The 21040-nt window shown below is 43.7% G+C and overlaps 1 protein-coding gene across 1 annotated transcript in view; it reads right to left on the bottom strand.

Annotated features, from left to right (window-relative positions):
- NCKAP1 (NCK associated protein 1) overlaps positions 1-19093 on the bottom strand; it is a 108318-nt gene extending 89225 nt beyond the window's left edge. The window contains exon 1 of the mRNA XM_090045287.1: positions 18823-19093. Coding sequence (XP_089901413.1) covers positions 18823-18930 — 108 coding nt within the window. The 5' untranslated portion in view covers positions 18931-19093. The remainder of the gene's footprint in view (positions 1-18822) is intronic.
- Positions 19094-21040: the final 1947 nt, after the last annotated feature.

The raw sequence follows: 21040 nt of genomic DNA, 5'->3' as shown, positions 1-21040 counted from the left end.
TCAAAAAAGGGAGGAAGAAGGACCCAGGAAACTATAGGCCAGTTAGTCTTACCTTGATCCTGGGTAAGCTTTTTGAGAGAATTATCCTGGTGCATGTCTACGAGGGGCCAGCAGGGGAGATTATGCTTAGGGGCAACCAACACGGGTTCATTAGAGGCAGGTCCTGTCAGACCAACCGGGTGGCCTTCTATGACCAGGTCACAAAATCCTTAGATGCAGGGGTAGCAGTGGACATAGTCTTTCTGGACTTTCTGAAGGCCTTCGACACTGTCTCTCACCCCATTCTTATTAAAAAAACTAGGGGACTGTGGTGTTGACACCTACACGGTCAAATGGGTCGCTAACTGGCTGGAGAGCCGCACCCAGACAGTGGTGGTGGATGGGTCATTTTCAACCTGGAGGGATGTGGGCAGAGAATTCCCCCAGGGCTTGGTCCTCGGGCCAGCACTGTTCAACATCTACACCAGCTCCTTGGACAAGGAGGTAAAAAGCACCCTGTTCAAATTCCCAGATGACACTAAGATGTGGGGGGACATGGGCATGCTAGAAGGAAGGAATAGGGTGCAATCAGACCTAGACAGATTACAAGGGTGGGGAGATGAGAACAGGATGGGTTTCAACACTGACAAGTGCAAGGTGATGCACCTGGGGAGGAAGAACCAGCACCATACCTACAGGCTGAGGAACTCCCTTCTTGTCAGTGCAGAGGCAGAAAAGGAACTTGGAGTCATCACTGATGCCAAAATGAACATGGGCCGGCAGTGTGGGGACACTGTCAGGAAGGCCAACCACGCTTTATCATGCATCCACAGATGCATCTCAAGCAGGTCCAAGGAGGTGATCCTCCCCCTCTATGCAGCACTGGTCAGGCCGCAGTTGGAGTACTGCATCCAGTTCTGGGTGCTGCACTTCAAGAGGGATGTGGACAGCATGGAGAGGGTCCAGAGGAGGGCCACTCGCATGAACTGGGAGTAGCAGGGCAGACCCTATGAGGAGAGGCTGCAGGACCTGAACCTGTTCAGCCTCCACATGAGAAGGCTAAGGGGGGATCTAGTGGCCTGTTACAAACTAGTCAGAGGGGATCAACAGGCACTGGGGGAGTCCTTGTACCCCCAAGCACTACGAGGAGTGACTACAAATAACGGTCACAAGCTGGCAGAGGGTAGATTCAGACTAGACATCAGGAGGCGCTACTTCACTGTCAGGGTGGCTAGGATCTGGAAACAACTTCCAAGCGAAATGGTGCTGGCTCCTACCCTGGGGGTCTTTAAGAGGAAGCTAGATGAACACCTTGTTGGGGTTGTTTGACCCCAGTACTTTTTCCTGCCATGGCAGGGGGTTGGACTTGATGATCTGCTCTGGTCCTTCCCGACGCTACCAACTATGAATGTTTTCAAGTATGCCCATATTATTTTCTGTATTTGTAGAAAAGTCAATTCAGAACTTAAACATCAAACACATTTCTGACTAATTCAACATTTCTGGAATATAGTGTTCACAAGCTATGAGCTCCATCTATGAGCTGGAATAACATGTTTAAAAGAATCTTCCACAAGCCATCTGCAAATTCTTTTGTATGTTATTTGACAACTGTAGATTATGTTAACTATGCTCGGAAAGAAGATGCAAAACATGCATCAAAGCAAATATGTGGAATTGCTATTTTGGGAACAATTTCTGACTACAATTGACAGACAGTGGGTTCCTACGAAGCTAGGAAGCATTTACTTCCCTCAGCAACTTATCCTCCGATGGTTTGTACCTTCCATAGTTAGTGTCCTCAGCTGAAGAGAAATGTTTTTCCTCATGGCCTGAAACTATTACAGCCAACTCTGGAACAGTCAGAGATTACATCAAAGAACCACAGAATTCTAGCTGCTACAGCTTTTATTCCCTATTAGCTTTTTGTGCTCATGAAAGCAAAAATAGATAATTAAGTTTCAATTCATACGAAGTGTGACCAAATGCTATATAAGCCTTTCCTGGCAGTGATTTGCCATACCTATGTTACAGTACAGACTAACACATTATAATTTGATGAAAAGAGAGGAATCATCAGGTTAAAGTATCTTCCAAACTGAATTTTCTTATCTGTTAAGGAAGGCTTGAACAAAAATAAATTTAAATACATACTACACTTTTTCCTTGGTGTTTGGTTCTTAGTTACTATTTCTAATTCAGTATTACTTTCTGGATTGCATCGATTAGGATTATTTGCAGCAAAATTACAAGAAAGTGTCTGTTACAATAAATATGGCTACATTAAAAACAGTAGTAACATCCAATGTTGACAATCTCTCTAGTGCAAGAGCCAAAGAAGTCCATAACCTGGGAGAAGAACTGTTTCTGGTATAGATAGTTACATCTTAGTTAATATGATTAGAAGACTGTGAAGCTCAACTTACTTTATTCTTCCCAGAAAACACAGTGTATAGCTAGCTGATCAAAGACTCACACAAGACTTATAAACAACCTTGCACATTTTAAGGTTTAGTTGCCTGCTCTGAAGTTCCTAGCTTTGCTGCATGTACCATATGAATAGGGCCTGGGTTAAATCACAGGCCCAGCTCGCAAAATGGTGGGTCCTTTAATTTTGGAGTTTCCCCGTCCCCAACTGGCAGAGGGGCCCATTAGCCCCACCACTTATCCCTGATGGGTGGGAGGCGGAAGTTGTGGTTTTGCCTCTCATTTGGTTGGCAGCAAGCAGTGTAAGGCAAAAACTGTGGCATATTTAAAACCACAGTTTTTGCCTTCCGGTCATTAGGAGCAAGTGGTGAGTGGCAGGGCCAATGGGTCCCTCAACCAATCAGTGGCGGGGGGGCCAGGGGGCACGGGTGTGCACGAGGGGAACTCCAAAATTAAAGGAGCTGCTGCGCCACGAGCTGGACCTGCAATTTAAATGAGGCCCTAACTATGCATCCCTCAAGCTTGATAATTTAGTTTGTAACAGTTAACTCTTCAGGGCAAGGTCCATCCCCTTGTGTTATCTGTTCATTCCCCAACATAACTGAGTCTCTATTTTTTGTTGGGTGCTCTAGGAACTACCAGCATAAATAATATCTGACATTTGGCACAAAGATTCAGCAGTTTTTTATACTGTTTCCACTGATCAGAAACATAACTTCACACCTTAGCACTCCTCTTCCTTTTGGTCACCTAAGCTCAGTCTTTTCCCAACTGTAAATGTTGTATTGCATATGCCAGTTATTAGAATAGCACTTAATAGAATTAGACTGTATTCAAAATGCCCAAAACACATGACAAAGTATTGTGACATGGCACTACTATGCGGCACATGGCACTTTAGAGAATCAGCTGCCTATTACTGGAATCAGAATCAAAATTTTCAACTGTAACCTAAACATACAAGCTTTTTCACCCAGTGGCCAAGTAACATACATTGAAACTATAAGAACTTTCTTGTTTAGATTCTGCATGAGATTTTTTTTAAAACTTTGCTCATTTTAATTTACCCTGACTTTTTAAATTTCTGGTAACCAGTATATTTAATAAGTTTTATCCAACTTGACTCTGAAAATGCTCTGCCCAATGTGACTCTAATAATTGGCGAACACTGTAGAACAGCAGCTCTCAGAACAGAAAAGAGCGCTGGAATAGAAATAAGACTTCACATGAATAAACATTAATATTCACAATATTCCTATTCCCCAGAAGAACAGATCTCTGAATGTCCCTAAGGTGGAACAGCAAAGCACGGTCTAGGGTAGCGATAGCCAACCTCTGCTATGAGTGGCAAAGGCAGCCTCTGTGTGGCACGCGGCAGACTGAGCAGAGAGAATAAAGCAGAGGAAGGGGATCATAGTGACACCTGGAAAGGAAACAGGCTTAGGGTAGACAAGCAAATAAATAAAACTGATTTGTTTTTAATAGGGGTGCAATGATAGAGATTTTTGAGGCTGATTCTGATAGCCAATTTTTAAGGAGGCATATTAGCCGATACCCATCAGATTTCCGATACAGATGGGTGCAGCTGGTAAGTCTGTTGTGGTGGAAGGGTAGAGGGGAGGAAAGGGACATGGTGGTGGGCAGATCAAGGCCCCTGCGGTGAGGGAGAGAGTGGGCCCAGGGCAGGGCATGGCTCATCCAGGGGTGTGATGGGGTGGCTCCTGCTGCGTGCACCCCAGGAGGGTACGGAGGGAGGGGGGTGTTCCCCCCAGATCTGCGTGGGGCAGAGGCAGGGGAGGCTGCAGCTGTGGGCTGGGGCCAGGACAGTGTGGGCAGGTGGTGGCAGTGGTGCTGGGAGGAGGCTGAAGGGGAGGGGGGAGGCCCGCAGTCATCCCAAAAATCACTGTAGCTGCCCCACAGCCTCCCTCCCAGAGCCACCATCACCTGTTCCACATAGATCTGTGGGCACATGCCCCCCCACACCCTCCTGGATGAGTGGTGTGAGCTGTAGTCTGCCCCCAGAGGAGCCATGGCTCCATCCTGTGCCCCCTTGCTGACCCAGCTAAGCAATGCCTGCCTCAGCCCTTGCCCTACTCCCTCCTCACTGCAGGGGCCCCATGCCTTTTCCCCTCCCCTTCCACCACACCAGACTTAACAGCTGCACACATATCTCCGTGCTGCTGGCTGCGCTCCTCACTGCCTACGTGCTGTGCTGAGGCTGCATGCATTTATCAGTCACGTCAGGCTGATAACTAACACAGATAATTTTCTTTACGTTGGTGACAAGCCGATAGAGTGACGTATCGTTGCACCTCTAGTTTTTAAAGAAATGAAAAGTAACTGGATTTTTTAAATTTTTAATTAAATTAAGTTTTGCATTTTAAACTAGTTTATTCTTTAAAAGGAAATCTGAATTGAATACAGGTATGCATGTTGTATAATCTATTAAAATATTTTAAAGAAAATATACTGAATCAGTGAGCCTCTACTAAAAATTCTGGCGTTATAAGCCAATTTTCTTCCATATAAGAATGAGGAGGAATGCATCTAACTTTTGGAGATCAAACGTTAAAAAATACGGTAAAATATTTCGTGTAGCCAGGGCTTGACCCTGCAAGGGATGCAGGGTCGATGCTACTGGATGCAAATGATCAGCAAAGTCATCACTGGGGTTGAAACCTAGACTCTGACTCCAGCAGATACCATTATATGTACTCCTTAATCAAAATTATCTACTGAGACAATGTGGATGGCTCAAATGTCTGTTTTACTCTCTCTACCTGAGCTCTGATTTGCTCAGCTCTCAAATTATGAATACTTATGATTGTACACCCGTAAGGAAGGCTTATTTTCCAGCTCGTGGAAAAACCACCATCTGCTCAGTAACTACCAACCCCTCACTTCTGAATAGTTCTGTGTACTTCAATTAAATGTTTTTTCTTGATCCTTTTGCATACATACAGAGAGGTAAACATTAACTCCTCAGGTGCTCTATCCACGTCTCAGAATTAAAACACTGTAGCATGCAAAGGGGGTTAGAATAGGAGAAATCAGATTTATTTTTTTTGTGTGGGGGGAGAGGGATAGGAGGGTTGGATTCAAATCTATGCAAGTGACTTTTTCACCATTTTGTTTCAGGGTCCAGCTTACATGTAAGAAATGATGAATGCCCACTATCTTCAATGTCTGCAACTTGAGAACTGTGTACTAGTACCATAAGCAGTACTGCAACTAAACATACCTCTGTAAGCAAATTATTTATATACAAAAAGAGACTTCTTCATTATCAAGACAACGGATAAGTTCATAATCAGGACCAGCAAAGTCCAGCATAGATGAAAAGACTGCTCATTTAATTTATGCAACAAGTTCTCCCTTTCATCTTGTTCAGAACAAATATTTCACTGACATGGTTCAATCATTACAATCGGCTGATGATTGCTGCTGTTCCACCCAGAAGAACAGATATTACGGGAAGGTTTCTGGATACAGTGTATGAGAAGGAAATCAAGAAGTGCGCAAAAAACATTGAAGGGAAAAGTGTTATTCTGAGTCTTGAGAGACGGTGCAATAATATAAAATCATCCAGCACACAACATGTGCTTATGTGACAACTGAAGACAGGATTGTTTATCTCAGAAATAACTGACATACCAGGAAATGCTTATACTTTAGCATATTTAAAAGAAGAAGCAGTAAAAGCTATAACAAGCTGTGAGCAAAAATTTAAGTGTCATGTGCATAATAGCCTTGTCTTAGATAACACTGCAAAGGTAGCAAAGATGAGAAGAAACTTAGAAGATAATGAAGCAAACCTGAATACGTATTAACATATGATGCATGCTCATTTGACACATCTTTTCGCCAAAGATTTAAGTAATCCAGGAATAAAGGAAAATCTTACTGAATTTGCAAAATACTTCCAAAAGAACCTGTCTGCTTCAGCTTCACTAAAGAGAGCTGGGGAATCCAATCTAATTCCCTCCCAAGATGTACAACAGAATTCAGTGGTTGACTGCTTTGAGCTATTTATTAAGAACTGGTCTATTCTGATGACTTTGTGGAGAACACTGTGATAAAAATAATGGAAGTATCCCAGTAAGAGTAGTCAACATTGGACTAAAGAGAAATATAGAGGATAGGTTTTAGTGTAATTAACATATTGCCATAGGCTGGACAAACTACAGAAAGGTTGTTTCTGTACTGTGGGTACTACTAAAATTTGGAAAGAACCTCAAGAAACAGTAAAGCCAGAAATACCTAACAGAAAAGTGAAACTGCAGGCAGTAAAGCAGCAATAAGAAATAAGATCAAGTACTTATTCTTGCCAATGTTCTTAACACAAAGTACCACGGTAGATGCCTAACTGTCAAAGAGGAAAATGTTACTATAATGTGGACATCTACTAATCACCCATCAGTCATGGCAACCATAATAAATTACAGGGCTAGAGGAGAATAATTGAAGCAGTACATGATTGCTAAGGACGTTTTTTAAAAAAGTCACACCACTGAACTGGCTGAAGTCACTAGAAAGCACCTGGAACCAGAGTTTGTTGACATGCTAAACCAGCTTTTACCAGCAGTAGCCTCTTCCACAGGTGCACAAAGAATATTTGTCTTCTGGACTGGTTCATTCAAAGCTGAGAAATCAATTGGGAGTGGAAAAAGCAGGAAAGTTTGTTTTTCTCTCCCAATATAAGGATAAAGAGAGGGAGAAGGATGAGATTTATGACTTCTAAAAACTAGAAAGGGGATAAACATTAGCAAAACAGTTTCATATCATAGAGAATTAGACAAGTAGGAACTTAAACTCAAATGACACCCAGGCATTTTAGAATTTTTTCTCAGGGTGATTTGAAATAACTGGCTTAATTCACTAACCACAATTCACACTTCTAATAGTATAACAGTTAATACTAGTGTATATTAAATTAATTAGTTGCAAATGTGTATGTTTTGATAACATTTCTGCATCAAAAACATTAAAAGTTTTGTTTAATAAACTTGAAGTGCTACTTTTGTGTGTTTCATTAAATTCAAGCTGCCATCTTAATTCAGCCTGATACAAATATAAGCAAAAAGTTAATCATATAGCGAATAAGGGATATCTATTTCGCCATTTTATAGCATACTAAAATGTAGCATTTCTAACAATCCAAATATATTAAGCTACATTTTTAAAGCGAGATTGTGTCCCTAAGAAGCATATATAGCCAAATCTACTGTAAAAACTATATTTAGTTGTAAATCAGCATGTTTTACTTATTTTATCAACCAATGCAAATACAACTTTCTTTAAAAAACAAAAACAAACATACACACAGCAAAAGTTGATAAAAATCAATTATTTAAATCAGGCTTTTGTCTTCCTAATTTAAATACAACTTTCCTTCGCTTTATGCTGTACGTGTGTTTTTGGAAAATGGAGCATAACTCGAATTTGCATAAAGGGAACCCACTTTACAATGCAACAAATAGGGATACGTTCCAAGACCTCCACTGTAATGACCCCCAGACCCATTTCTACCACTTTTACAAGACAATTTTGGTCCACACAGGGGACTATATTTTGGTACTCACCACTCCCACAATGCACTGCACAAAGCAGCTGACTGCAGACTTTCATCACACAGATCATGTAAGAGTGAATTTACCTTGTATATAAACAAAATTTTGGTATAAAAAGGGTCATTGGATAAGAGTGAATTCACACATACAGAACCACATAAAGTGAGGGAAACTTGTAGATTTATTAAAAGTCAATCCACCCTGAACAGGCTTAACATGTGGCCTACCAAAAAGGTTAGCTCCCACTGGTCTAGAGAAGGGATAGGAAATCTTTTTCAGTTGTGGATGGAATGACGCAACTCGAGTTGAGTCAAGCAGGCTGCTATCAACACAGTGGCCTGGGGAAGGCACATGCTGCCAAATGCCAACAAAGCCCCATATCTGTGGGCTGGATCCAATGGTTCCACAAGCTACAGGCTGCCACCTCAAGGTTATGATCTTGCAAACAGACTAATTCCTGACTTTTACTAGAAAAGCAATAACCACATTGTATTTGGGTAAGCCCAAACCTAAAATTATCTTCCCATCTACACTCAAGAAATTCTCTCTTCTATAAAAAGAAGTCACATTAAGAATAAGCTGCACTCCAAAATAATTAATCCTACATAAAAGAGTGAACAGATGTAATTTTAGTGACAGCAATATATCTGTCATCCATTGAGGCAGCCTTCAATTTTTTTCGACAGTGAAAAAACTTCAACATAGCTCCAGTTTATGAAAGAATAAAAATCTTATGTAAGCCTGTTTAGAAACAGAACTGTACATAAAAAAATTAGGTGGTAGTCATAAGGTAAGAGAGTAATTAAGGAACTGCACTGATGCAGAGTATCATCCTGGAAGTGTAGCCTTTGCCAGAACCTGCCAATGTGTTGATTTACCATTTTCACTTCCAGAACTAGGTGGATTGTAAAAGAAACATTAAATATAGACTACAGAATGAAAGCTTATAAAATGCCATACACCTTTAGTATGGACATCTAAAACCACAGCATTCAAAAGATGTTGATTACTACATACATTTATATTAACATAGACACTTGGCTATAGATACTATTAGGCATCTAAGGACTTGGCTTTTGCTTGCCTGAAAAGTGCATCTCTCTCTGATATGCTTAGTAGGGATGTGAAAGTTTAAATGTCGAAACAATAAATATATTTATAGTGGTAATGCATTACCGGTTAATGTTTAGTGCGGGGTGCAGTCCAGCAAGGAACGGAAGTGGCGTGGTGCCTCAGGGCAGGAGGCATCAGGGCAGGCATACATGAGGGCAAGGAGGAGGAGGAGGAACTAGTACTCATAGCTCATCTGCTCCCTTCCTCCCAACCTGCCAGTGGCTGTAGCAGGCTTGGAAAGCCCCTCACCTGTTGCTGATGACAGCTTCATAAGGCATGTGTTGTCTGGTGGGGCTTGCTCCTGCCTCCTCCCCTCCCATCAAAGGCCCTAGGGAGCAGCTTCCAGCAGCAGCTGTGTCCAAATGGGTCTGTGCACAGCCCCTGGGTTCCCCATGCTGCCCCAGGCAGGTGGCTGTGGCCCCTCCCCATGGTGGGGTGGGGCAGGTGGCAACCTGGGGCTCTGTACCCCCTGCCAGGACTAGATAATGTTCACTTAACCTCCTCTAATTATATCTGTTATATAGTTAAGCAGATAATTTTTTTAAATTTCATCCCTAGTGCCTAGGTCTCCCATTCTTCCAGGGGGCAATGGGAAGCATCTCCAGAGTAAAATTACCTACATGCAGCCAACAAGAAATGCTAAGCACAGAAGTAAGGTTCAGATTCAGGCTGCGCATTACATGCCTCTGTGATAACCTTACAGGATGGAAAGTGATGTGAAAGACATGTATGTTGGACCCAGCTTGTCCGCGGAGAAGGCAGGAGCAGGGGCCTACCCACCTTCTGCCTAGTTACTTACTGGTTAGATGGACTTGCCCAGGAGGTGGGAAATCTCAGTTTCAGGGATTCTCTCCACTGAGGAGGTTTTAACCAATATCTCTCATCTCCTAAATAAGTGCCATAGTGCCAAAAGGCTATGCACTTGGCAAGGGTGACAGCATCCCTCCTTCAAAAGCTGCCTTACTGTGTAGAAAAGAATGCAAGAGCCATGAGACAAGAAAGACAGCAAACAAGACAAAATGTGACTCATCTCCCCATGGACAGGAGGGAGCCCTGAGTTTTGGGCCCTGCTCTCCATACACTGTATGCATTTCTCATTAGTCACCGGATACAATGAGTAAACATCACTGGGCACAGACCCCATTTTCACACTACTGCTACCCTTCTGTCTCTAAGTCTTTTATTCTTAACAGCTCGGTGGCCCAGCTTCAACAGGAGAGGTTGAATATACTCTCAATCCCAACTACCCTACAGCTGAATGTTTAGGGCATTCTCCTGGAAAGGAGAAGATATTGGCTGAAACACTTAGAGGAGGGGGGGGCCAGGTGCTAAAACCCATGTTTCTCTACTTTCTGGGCAAGTGCCTTAATTATTGTGCAAGAGCTCTCTCTCTGTAATGCTCTTGGGAGGCATGGTTCCAACCAGTGCTGTGCACAGGATGAACTGCCCATCAAGAATGAAGGCAGGGACGGAGAGAGGGCAGAGGCTGGGGGGTGGTGCAGGGATGGATGAGAAGCACGGGGGGGGGGGAAAATGATAGTGGGGACAGAGTGGGGGGACTGAAGCCAGTTTTGCTGGCCTCCCCCGACCCCTGCTTCTTGCAGGTGCGGTGGTGCAGGGTGGTGGCAGAGGGGGATGGAGGGAACAGTGGAGTGAAGCCATAAGAATGGGGAAGGAGCTGCAGGGGGTGGGAGGGGTGGCGCAGGGCTGGACACCAGAGGGCGGGGGGGGGGGGGGAAATGACAGCAGGGATGGAGCAGGGGGAGCAAGGCCAGCACTGCTGCCTTGCTCCTTGGAGGCAGTGGCGCGGGGTGGTGGCAGTGTAGTGCTGGCCTTGCCCCCCCCACACCATCATTCTTGACGGGCAGTTTGCTAGTAGTTTAGGTAAAAGTAGACGCCTTGATGGATATTCTGGATTGTCTTGGGCCAACAGAGTAGTCAAATCAAGTTGCCCAAGGATCTTTTTTAGGCCACGAAGGAGAGGCATACGCACCTTTGTAGTATTGTGGCATATATGAATTACTTGGATTATGATAATCCCTAATATTTACAACTAACCTACACAATACACCCTAACAAAGGATATAGGAAATCCCAGATCATTACAATCTACTATACAGCAAATTTTCTTAACACAAAGATATTATTGGAAAAAAATGCCCTTACATCTGTCCCAGCCCTGAGAATATGGTCAAGGGTAGAAAGGTAAGAAAGATTTATTGACTTAAAAAACAAAACGAAAAACAACACAACTACACATAATAACAAGACAATGACAGACAAAAGCAATTTGCGTCAGCAACTTATCAGCAGTCCCTCTGATGCCTGATACACAGCAAGCTTCTCTTTCCACAAAGTTCAGCAAGGTCAGGCGTCCCCGAGCAACGCTGTCTGAGGGGTGCCGAGAAGGACCCTGGAATGTAGTTCTTGGGCTCCTCAAGATCCATGGGCCCACTGATCCAGGCAACAGCTAACTAATCCTTTTCACAGAGCTGCATCTTCCTTCTGAATGGTTTCCAGATATTTCAGCTAATTTAAAGCTTCTGAAGGACACTGATAATGTACAACCACTTACATTCCTTTTTCTTCAACTATCCTTAGACTGACCAATAACAGTACAAGCCTTGCATTCCTTTGATAAGGTAATTTTAACTGTGCCACAGGGCCTTACTACTTCTAGGTTTTGCTAAATTTACAAGGCCTTACTTTATACAAGGCCTCACTACATCTTAAACTATAATTAGGCTTTTAGCAACAACTTATAGCTTAATAGCTAAGCAAATATAGAAAAACACTTGGCCTAATCTTCATTGAGCCTTCAGCAAGTGCTTTTATCACACAGACATACTTTTCAGCTGCCACAACATCCTAATATTTCAATAACACCAAGATCTGCAAGGCAAAAATGAAGAATTTAGTCCAATATTAGTCTAGAATTAGAAGCTGTACTAAGGAGTTGGAGTGGTTCTAAAGTGGATATTTTGATTTAATAGGAATGAAAAATGTAATTTACACATGCATATTCATCTTTACCTTTGAATTTCCCTAGGGTCAGATGTGTTATTTACCCTTCATTTTGTCATTTATTCAAAGATAATCATGTTGTCCACTGGCAATATCCATTTTTTTTAAAGTCAAAACCTTGGTGGAGAGAAAGAGTAAAAGAAGATAGGAAGGAGAAAGGGAACAGTGATAAGAGAGACATTGAAAAGGAATATACAGAAACACACTCTTACCCTGTATAAATGAACAGACTAACAGTTAAAAAGTATTGCACCTAATATCATCAATATAAGGTGTTGCAATCAGCTTAATTTGTTAAATTCCAAATACTATGTGGAAGTCTGTAATTTATTAATAAACAGGCTTGTCTATTGAAAAGCTGGCCTGAATTAAGGCTTTTCACCTAATAACTAGGCAAGCTGCTGTGAGCAGTAGCCTGTAGTACATGGACAATTTTTTTCTACAGCATAGCCATTAATTCTTTGATGTTTTGTAAGCTTTAATGAAGTTGCTTCTCCAATAATACGTGAGTAACTCTGTACTAAAGTTCCCTGAGATGTTTGTATTGTGTACCATCAAAACGTTTGTTTCTTCCATAAAGACAGCCATGCCATGGGACATAGTTACAAGAGAATCATCCTCTTAATCTGGATATGATTTCTAATATAAATCAAGGACCTCTAAACTATAATTATGTTGCAGACATAACTTTAAAGTTTGGACATCTTTTGGTCTACATGAGCCTTGGACATATCCAAGGCCTGCAGGAAGAAAAGGTGTCCCCTACCACAACCAATTTCTGCCAGGTTGTAAAAATCCTTACATCTGCAGTACGTTTCAACCTCTTATTTCTGTGAAAACAAGAAATCCAACCACCTTTCTTCCTCAGCTAAGGGAAGGCACACCTGTTTTCCATTCCACACTCACTACTTTACTCATAAGGGCTATCACAGGCATTTTTGCCAAGTGTCTACATACTGAATTTTCACTTATTTTGACAAGGATTTTTTCTTTTTGCCTGAAAGCAGTTGATGTGAACATCCCACCCACTGTGCCTATACTGTTCTTATGGAATTTTCATGGATTTTTCTCCTAAAGGTATAATGTGCTCGCTCTCTCATCTCAGGACAACATATATTCTATTTATTATTCTTCTGAAAAAAATATGTACCTGGACTTACAGCCAACATTAAGATAAATTAAAAGGAAGCACTCACATGACCCATGGGTAAGTGACAGATGTCTGACTGCTGCCAGATTTCATTAAAAAGCAGTATTTTAAACTGAACACTAACCTTGGTTTTGAGAATGCAAAATACAGTATAATTTCCTAAATAAGTCTTTAAATCCTGACCTCAGAGTAGACTCTATTTTTAATCCATTGTCAATTCAGGGCCAAGTCTGCAATTTAGTAAGTAACAATAATCTTAAAGACAAATTGTCATTTATCTGCTCTGTTCTTCAGCAATCTAGGTGCTTACTTTGGTTTTATCCTTTTCACCTGCAAAACTGTTTAGTAGCCATATTACTGCATTCAAACTTTATTTACATACATTTTGCTTGTTTCATGCATTAAATTACACATCCATCTTTCATTTCAAATATAGTCATTCCTATATAAACAAGGAAATTAGAAGAAATTACAAGCCCACAGGGTCCTAGAAGAAATTGAGGATGCTGAACCAAACCTATGGGCAGCAACAGAGTAGGCCAACCCTTGGGAGAGGTCAGATCTACTCCTACAATGTTTTATACTGACACCAAATGACCATTGGGTATGACCTTGACAGAGAAGCATGGGTCAAACTGAGATCCAGACAGACACTTCAAAACAGCACTTCACAAAATGAACGTTTTGGATAGCTCCGTGTGAATGTGGTGTCCAACAAACAGTACAGAACATACTTTAAGGCTGCAATCTGTACAAATACTCAGAAGGGGCAGGTGGAATATGCACATTGATCAACTATATTAGACAATAGTTCATAGATTCAGAAATTGATATCTGATGCCATATGAAAGAGAAAGAGAGTGAAGATGGGTACCATCTATTACCTCATGATCACTTAATGAGATTGAGAAGAGCTGTACTAATTTCATGCATGGAATTTTGGAACCCAGTGCTGACAGAACAGCATGCAATACAAATGCAATTAAAATATCAAGTAACAAGCACATTTTTATTCCTTAATTATTTCTTTGGAACATTATTTAACAACCTTAACTTTGCTTATTAAATCCTTCTACCACAAGCACTCTTGCTCTTATGCCCATTAAAATCAAAGATTCAAATAACTCTTTCTGACCATTATAGACTTCCTGTTTTGGTCCAGACCACTATTTTTTCTAGGCATTTTAATTCAACATAAGATTTTTTGTGGCAAGTATTCCCTGGCACCTACATACTTGTTTAAAGGTCACTAAGAATACCCCAAAGAAAAAACAAATGTCTGTTTCTTGAACAATATGCTTACTTCTTTTGACCACTGACAAAAGAAATGTACTGAGACCGAGCAAGTTTAACTCATGCTCTGAGGAGACAACAGAAAGTATGTTTTGTAAGACCTGACACAGGAATACATTACTAAATTTGCTTTTTACAGATTTAACTGTAGGGGAATAATTTTTCTATGGCACAACAGGCATACTGGCTAGAGAAGTGCTCTACGGAAAAGTAGTTGTGCAGCACTATAAGCCTGTGCGAAGTAACAAAGCAAGCACAGATGGCCAATGTACAGAAACAAGGGTTATAACAGTATGTCCAAATGCAGAGCTAGGATTAGTTCCAATACCAGTGCACAGACACAGGACCATCATTCCACATCAGGAATGGATTTCTACAAGATTAATAAGACAGTCTCTGACTATTAACCACTCTCTGTATTCTCTATTGCCCATGCCTTGACCGTGGGACAGAACGATCCATACTTGTCCAGATACTCATCTTTACCATTATTTCTCTTGTTCTTAAGGTTTATTCCCATCTTCAAACTACTGCTGCTATTCAGCAATCTAAAGACTGTAGTGAATTCTACTGTGATTAGAATTATAAGTTTTACTTTGCCATTGCTTTAAAGAATCACAAAAGATACTTCACCCGAAAATAGGAGAATGAAAAGCAGACACAACCTTGTCAGAAAGAAATTGACTCTAGAATTCCTACTTCTATGCAAACTCACTTATGAAAATTAGTATTTCAGAATGTTATAGGTTCTACCAATCAAAATGCTCAAGCATCCATGGTCACTGAATTTTAAAATACGAGTTTAAACATTAACATGAAAGATGGATTGACAATAAAGTCCCATTTAATGCACACACTACACATTGAGAATTGAAAAAAAATAGATCAACATTTTCTTTATCGACTAGAAGTGTTCAAATTAAAGGCTATATTAATGCAAACAGTTAAATTTAGTGAACTTTCAACTTTTCTGTTTCAGAAACAATGCCACAGCAGGAAGTTTTTGAAGACAGGAACTGAAGAGCAATCAACATTTTCAGGCAAAAAATCCTAATGACTTAACTAAAATGCTTACATACAAAAGATGAACTATCTGATCACCTCTATAACTTAATTACATGAAAGTTAGCGTTTTGCTTAATGTATATAAACAGCCAAGACATTTCTTAACTATTTTAAACATTTCATCTCTATTACTTCCTCTTTAAAAAAAAAACAAAACCTCTTAACCATTTCCTTTAACCGCAATACCACATATTGTGTAGTGAACTCTCACTACTTGAGTTCCAATTTCTGCTCTTGTTGAATACTAAGTTTCAATAGTAAAAATTCGGAAACAGATTTTCTCCTGCACGTGGAACGAAGTAACATTGAAAGAAGTGTTTTGAAATCTCAGCTGGTCTAAACTTGGTCCAGACACATGCCCATGTCTATGGAGCAGCTTGCAGTCGCATATAGAAGGTGCAAACTGCAAGCTCAAGATTTCAGGGAAATTACATACCCATATTCATAGGATCCCAACCCCTTTTGCTTCACACTTCAGGTCCTACTCATCAGCAGAGTTTGCTCAGAAGCCATGGTACAGACCATAGTTCTACTACCACACTGTATAAAAGCCTTGGTAGAAATAAGTCAGGTATTTGGTAGAAGTGAGGTAGGTATGCAAACTTTCATATGCATTTCTATCTGGGACTTGCAGCAAAGTATTCCACAAAATACCAACCTGCCAAGATGCAACTCCCACCCCTAATAAAACATCTCAAACCTGCCAGCAAAACTTTACTCCTTTTTTTCTGTAAAGACTCATCCACACTGAGAACTATGGAAACAGCACCCTACCAGTGCAGTTTCACTATTGGTAGAATCTGTAGTATAACAAATACCTTCTGTAAGTATGTACATAGCTTCTTCCTGGATAAAAGCTACCCACTTATCAGAAACAAATGTAAACAAATCAGCACTTATGCAGCACTGCCAGTACTATGGAATCAGCAGCCCAGAAAATAAGGGGAACTAGGGAAGGCTTCTAACAGCAGCCCTGAACATACCAAAACTTAAAAATGGGGAAACCTTGGTAATTTCAGGGCTGCTAGTACCACAGCACTCATAGTGCTGTAAGAGACACTTGTTAAGTCATTAGGGTTGTAGAGAAGTAGGGCTGGCAGGAACCTCAGAGACCATTTAGTCCAGCGGTTCTCGATCTTTTTTGTACCAGGACCCATTTGTAAACATCAATGGTTAGTCCCGACCCAATGCCCCTCATTCTCCACTCACTGCCCCCCACCCCCAAGCCAGCCCCACAGTGTGTGGGGCAGGGGAAGAAGGAATGGGGGGCACCAAGCAGCACCTCGCAGGCTAGAACTCTGCCAGCTTGCAAAGGAAAAGCCACAGCTTCTCACATTTTTCTCCTTTAAAGGAGAATCCATTTTTAAAGTTTGTTCACGACCCTTTCATATATTCTTGCAACCCACTTTTGGGTCATGATCCATGGGCTGAGAAATGCTGATCTAGTCCAAAACCCTGCCCGAGGCAGGATCACCTCTATCCAAACAATTCCATACGTTAAATGCTAGGAACAATCCTGCACTGATCCATTTCTGAGCTCCAATGCTCAGACATCACTGCCAATGACATGGTATGTGAAGTTTTACAACTGACTAGCTCCCTTTACTTTCAAGGCTTCTAATAGCTTCACCATAAGCCTTGAAAATGATGGGGTATAGCAACCATGAAACTGATTTTCTACTGCCATTTTCAAGACTTCTAAGAGCAGCCCATGAAGAGCTGTTTCCCCTTCACTGTTTATGGCACAGGTAAAGAGAGTACAATCAGTTACCAAGTTGTTACAGTGAGAATGGAAAGAACAGGAGTACAATCAAGTTAAAAAGGAGCTGAAAGATGCCATGCCCTCAAGCAGTTTATGGGCTTAACTAATATGTAGAAAACCAGGTTGTGATGCAATGTTAGCAACAAATGGAGACTGGCACTGTGTTATGAAATAAGCAAATTATGAACTTATTATGCATAACTGGTGTTTACTATATATCACCTAATCCTGCTGGAATTCTGTTGGCATTTCTATAGGGGTTAGAAAAGTGGGCAGTGAAAAGATGCCTGAAGAGAGCATCTCAGTTCACTTCCCAAGTGAGAAAGTGTGGTAATTAGAGTTCACCCTTCAAAGCTTTATAGCAAAGCTGCACGTGTTTAGCTTAAGAGACAAAAACAGAGAAAAAAAACCCATGGCTATGATTGCTAAAGCCTTGCGTTGACCAAATGTTCAACTAAAATACTTTTGTGGGCCTTACTACCCAGGTTGCATCCCTCGGGAGGATATGATTTGCCTCAAATCCCCATAATGCTTTTAACCCCCGACTGGCAAAAGCAGAGTGTACGTTCCACCAGGCCCCGACTGCGCAGACATCTGCCGGTCATTAAAACAGCACGGTGAATACACGACTCATAAAGAAGTACTAAAACCTTAACTAGAAGTCCAGCCACAAACTGCTGCGCTGGACCCTGACAGAAGACCTGATGCTGAGCTGCAATTCAGGCCACACAGAGTCCTCAAGACATGAAATGTGCCTACGCTAAGCTCACTAAATACCCCTGCTATGAACACAAGCCTCCTTGAAGGAAGAGGAGGGGCCCTGGCTACCCCACACAAATCATCTCAACTTGGTCAACTTCCCACACCTGAGGATTCCCTCTCCCCTCATTTTCTTTCCCTTCAAGGTTTCTGGCCACAGGGGCGGGCACAAAAAGCCCCAGGAGGACGTGCTCCTCCTCTTGGAGCCAAAACGGTGACACACAAGTGTTACCCTTGCCCCCACACCAACTCGCTGCCATTAGACACAGTGACCAGGACGAGAAGTTTTCAGTAGCCGCTGGGCTGGAAACCGGCCGTGCCCCGGGGGGGAGGAGGGGGGGGAGACACGAGCTCCCCAGCCGTGAACCCCGGGGCGAGGCCATCAATCCTGCAACTACGGGGGCAACCTCCTTGGCACTGCCCCAGCCGGGGCCCGGCATTTTGTATGCCGATCCGGCTGAGAGGCGCTTTGCGCCGCCGCCGCGCGGCTCCGGGCCCGCAGGCCCCGCCGTGGGCCGAGCCCGGTGACTCAGAGCCGGGGGGCGGCCCGGCCGGGCCGGGCCGGAGAAGGCGGGCGCTAGGGCCGCGCTAGGGCCACGCTAGGCCGCAGCGGCGGGTCCGGCCAGGCCCCGGCGCCAGGGTGTCCCCAAGCCATCCGCCCCACCGCGGGGCCCCCGCACCTTCTTGATGTTGTAGAGCCGGGTGAGCATGCCCACGCCGCGGTCGTTGAGGATCGTCAGCTTCTCCGCCAGCTTCTGCTGGCTCGGCTGCAGCACCGAGCGCGACATCCTGCCGCTACCTCCGCGCCCGGCCCGGGCCCCGCCGCCGCCGCCGCCGCGCTCACAGCGCCTCCATGGCCCCCGCTGCCGCCGCCGCCGCCGCCGCTCGCGGGCTCCGCTGGGCGTGGCCAGGCCGCCGCGACGCTGCCCGCTGCCCACGGCCGGGCCGGCTCCGCGTCACGTGACGCGCTCTCTGCTGCCCCCTGGGGCCCGCGGCTAGGAAGTTGGGGCTCGGCGCCCCCAGGCAGCGCTTGTCGGCGCGCGGCCCCTGCAGCCCTAGGCCCGGCCTCACGAGCCTGCTCACAAGCAGGCAGAGATAGCTGGCAGCCGCCTTGGTGTGAGGTGCGGCAGAGGCAGAGGCAGGGCTGACCAGCAGGGTGCCAGTTACTGTCGGACTCTGGGGGGTCTGCAAAAAAAAATTAAGCAGGTTCATTGATTAACAAATCCACCTAAGTGAAGCAGCAATCCGATCCGAGACCCCCCAGGTTATAATTTTCAAATCTTGCAGGGGGCCTCTTGTTGGGGACCTCCTTCCCCCGAGCATCCACCTTGTTGGCATGCACCTTCCGGACTGACTGGAGAAAGGGGAGCACGTGCTTTCTTGACCCCTAATTGGCTTCATTGGCTGCTGGCTTCAAAGCCGGCCGATGCCACCATTCAGCCGTCCTTCAGCCTTGTGGAGCCTCCATGCATTGACCTGGTATTGCAGTGCTTCCAGGACCGGTGCAAAAAAAAAAAAAAAAAAGCCTGTAGAGCAGAGGTTCCTGGTACCGGGCTGCGGCGGGTTGGGTGCCAGGTTGTGGCATGAGCCCCCCGCTCAGACCCCGATCTGTTAGCCCCGGCGAGTGGCTTCTGGGGTCACAGCTAAGCTTCCGGGGTCCAAGCCGGGGGGCGGGGGAGCCGTGAGAGGGAGGCAGCCGGCTCCGTGCTCCCTGTCCCGCTCCCATCAGACTGCGGTAAAAATAAGGTTGGGAACCACTGCTGTAGAGTTCCCATTTCTCAGCCTTTTCTCCGCAAATTTTCTCCCTCCCGTAGATCCTGCACCAAGACATTGTCTCATCACTACAGTTAGCTGTGGTATGCGCTTCTCCCTGCTCCGGCCAGACAGCACTGGCCTTTGGGACCCTACAAATCCCACTAGGACATGAATTCTCCCACCCAGCCCATGGCTGTGGGAGGTGGGGGGCTCGTGGCTGCCACAGCTGCCTACAACCTCTCTTCCAAATAGCTGTGGGGTTGAGGTCTGTGTTGTGAGGTTGGGCACAAGGGCCAGCTGATGGGCTGGCTGGTAATAGCGGTCCACCACTGATTTTCTTTGGACATACTACTTTTTGTCTCTGAGGACTTTCACAACATGGCTTCAGGAAGACTATGAGCTACCCAGAGGAGGCAGTCAGTCTCCATCCACCTGAGTGCAGGATTACTAATGCCAAGTGTTCAAACTATAATGAATCAGACCTTTAAGAGACCCCACTAAAATGTCTTTAAATGATTGGGAGGGTGGGGGTTGTTTGGTTGGGTTGGGGGTTTTTTTGTTAAATTCTTTAGTTCATTTTATTTGACCGGTAGTGTAACTAAGCAGGCCAACCATGCTGGCCACCAACTTAGTGAGAGTGGCAAAATAGCAGCTACCATTGCAGGCACAGAAGTCACCACTGCCCACACGCAACCCACAGCCCCAGATGCCCAACTGCCTTGTTATGCCTCTATTTATTTGGCTTGCTGAGCCATCAGGGTGCACTTGAGTCAGGGCTTTACATTTCTCTCTGCAATAATAAAGCTAGAAACTTACTTTTAAAATAAAAAGTTGACTTTCTCATTGAATTCTATGAAACCAGAAGCTTGATATTTAAGGAAAAAATGAAATCATGAGGTGGCAACACTGATTGAGGCTCCATTACAACACCAACCTACCACAGCCAAAATGTGGCAACAGACAGAACCCAACAGCATCACCTTGATGAGGTGACTCTGCAAGTTTTCAGACCCTATTGAAATGGATGTGGAATTTCTAATGCCACTGTATGATAAAGCACCCAAGGACTATGTACCTATTCCTTAATCTAGACTTGGCTGGTACCTGTAGCTAACGTAGCTCCGTTGGTGAGTAGCCAGCTAT

The sequence above is a fragment of the Crocodylus siamensis genome, chromosome 4, assembly GCF_052110815.1.
Source record: "Crocodylus siamensis isolate JL-2025a chromosome 4, ASM5211081v1, whole genome shotgun sequence".
In the NCBI taxonomy this organism is placed as follows: Eukaryota; Metazoa; Chordata; order Crocodylia; family Crocodylidae; genus Crocodylus; species Crocodylus siamensis.
This window is presented reverse-complemented; position numbering and strand designations above follow the sequence as displayed.